This window comes from Dromaius novaehollandiae, chromosome 4 (genome assembly GCF_036370855.1).
Source record: "Dromaius novaehollandiae isolate bDroNov1 chromosome 4, bDroNov1.hap1, whole genome shotgun sequence".
In the NCBI taxonomy this organism is placed as follows: Eukaryota; Metazoa; Chordata; class Aves; order Casuariiformes; family Dromaiidae; genus Dromaius; species Dromaius novaehollandiae.
Window position 1 is genome coordinate 52,630,652 of NC_088101.1, and position 2,276 is coordinate 52,632,927.

Here is a 2,276-nt window from a genome sequence, read left to right on the forward strand (position 1 = left end):
GGGCGGCGGGGGGGGAGCCGCCGTCGGCAGGCGGCGGCGGCGGCGGCGAGGGCCGCGCCGGGGCGCGGTGAGCGGCGGCTCCGCGCCCTGCGCCGCGCCCGCCGCGCCCGGCCCGCCCCGGCCGCGCCCGTGGGGCCGTCACGTGCGCGCGGCCGCGCGTGGGGCAGCCCCGCCGCGCCCCGCCGCCCCGGGGGGGGGGAAGGGGGAGCCCCTCTGCCCGCCTCGCCGCGGCCGCCCTGATCTTTAATGCATGCCTCCGCCGAGCGCCGCTCTCCCTAATCCCGCGGCAGCGGGCGGCCCCCGGTGCCCCCCGTCCCCCCCAAGGCGCCGCCGCTTTATAAGCGGCCCCGCGGCGCGGAGGGGCCGCAGTGCCCACCATGGCCTCCAAGCTCAAGGAGCGCAGAGTGAGTTGGCGCCGCCGCCGTGCGCTCCCGCGGGCCCCAGCCGTCGCCTCGCACCGGCCGCGGCTCCCCGCACCGCTTTTCCCTTAAAAATAAATAAAAAAGCAAAGCGAGCCGGCCCCCGGCGGCGCTCCCCCGGCCGCCGCCTGCCCCGCGCCCGCGGGCCGCCCGCGCCCGGTGCGCGGGGAGCCGCCGCCGCCGCGGGCTTCGCCTGCCCCGCGCCCTGGGGCCGGGGCCGGGGCCGGGGCCGGCTGCGGCGGAGCAGCACGGGGCCCCGGGCCGGCTGGGGCGGCGGGGCCCGGGCAGGCGTCGTCGGGGCTAACGCGGCGCATGTTTTGCAGAGGACGCCGGTGTCGCACAAGGTGATCGAGAAGAGGCGCAGGGACCGCATCAACCGCTGCCTCACGGAGCTGGGGAAGACGGTGCCCATGGCCCTGGCCAAGCAGGTAGGCTTGGGCGGCGCAGGGCGGCTGGTGCCGCCGGCAGCCCCCGTGACGGCCCTCTCCCCCCCCCCCCCCCCCCCGGCGTGTTGCAGAGCTCGGGGAAGCTGGAGAAGGCGGAGATCCTGGAGATGACGGTGCAGTACCTGCGGGCCCTGCACTCGGCCGACTTCCCCCGCGGCCGCGAGAAGGGTAGGTGGGCGGTGCGGCCCCGACGGGGCGGCCGCGGCGCCGGGGGCGGCCCGGCCCCCGCCGAGGGGCCCCGCTGAGGAGCCCCGCCGCCCCTTGCTTTCCAGCAGAGCTGCTCTCCGAGTTCGCCAACTACTTCCACTACGGCTACCACGAGTGCATGAAGAACCTGGTGCACTACCTGACCACGGTGGAGAGGATGGAGACCAAAGACACCAAATACGCCCGCATCCTCGCCTTCCTCCAGTCCAAAGCTCGCTTCGTCGCCGAGCCCGTCTTCACCTCCCTGGGGTCTCTCCCCGAGCCGGACTTGGCCTCCTACCCGCTCCACGCCGCCCCCGAGTGCCCCGGGCACAGCAGCCCCGCCGAGGCTGCGCTCCCGCCGCCCGCGGGCGGCCCCTTCCCCTGGCCCGGCGCCGCCCGCGGCCCCTCGCTGCCCTACCACCTCCCCGGCGCCCTCGGCAGCGCCGGCCCGCAGCGCGGCGCCTTCCTCTCGTCCGTGCAGGGCCTGGACCGGCACTACCTCAGCCTCCTCGGCCATTCCCACCCCAGCACCCTCGGGCTGCCCCCGGGCCAGCACCCCGCCATGCTATAGACGCTCCTCCCCGCCTCCCCCCTATTTATGACCGCGGGCGCTGCGGGCCGCGCCCGGGCGCCCGCCCGCCGCCGGGGCTCGCTCCGCGCCCGCGGGGCGCTGCCCGGCGGCCGCCGCCCTCCGCCGCCGGCCGCGCTCCTGGCGCCGCTGGGCGCCGCGCCCGCGCCCGCGGTGGCTGTACCCGCGGGGCGCAGCGCTCGGAATAAACGCTTGTGCCGACCGCCCCGTCTCGTGTCCGGGAGGGGGCTGCAGCGCTGCGGGCGGCGTCGCGTTTCTCCCCGCGGAAAAAAAGGAAAGACAAGACAGCAACGGTGCAGGTGAGGGTGCGGCTGGTGCGCGCCCTCGGGGCGCCCGCGCGCACCGGCCGCGCTTTGGCACCGCGGGCGAGCGGGGCATCCCCGGGCCGGGCCGGGCCGCGGGGCCGGTGCCGGGGCGGGGCGGGGCGGGGCAGGGCTGGGTGCGCCCGGAGGCAGCGCGTCCCGTCCCGTCCCGTCGGGCCGGGGCGGTGCGCGGATGCTGAGGGAGGCGCCGCGCGGCCCCGGGCGTCTCGCCGGCCGCGCTGCTCTCGCTCGGGGACGCGAAACACGGAGGGAACCGCGGGGTCGGATCGGGGGGGGGGCGGCCGCTACACGCGTGTGGGGCGCCGGGAAG

General features: G+C 78.6%; 1 protein-coding gene across 1 annotated transcript; it reads left to right on the top strand.

The window, feature by feature from the left end:
- The first annotated feature begins 377 nt into the window (after positions 1 to 377).
- HELT (helt bHLH transcription factor) lies at positions 378 to 1,684 on the top strand. Its single transcript, XM_064511749.1, has 4 exons — positions 378 to 404; positions 743 to 847; positions 937 to 1,033; positions 1,141 to 1,684. The coding sequence occupies exons 1-4, from the start codon at positions 378 to 380 to the stop codon at positions 1,623 to 1,625; spliced, it is 714 nt and encodes a 237-aa protein (XP_064367819.1). The 3' UTR covers positions 1,626 to 1,684.
- Positions 1,685 to 2,276: the final 592 nt, after the last annotated feature.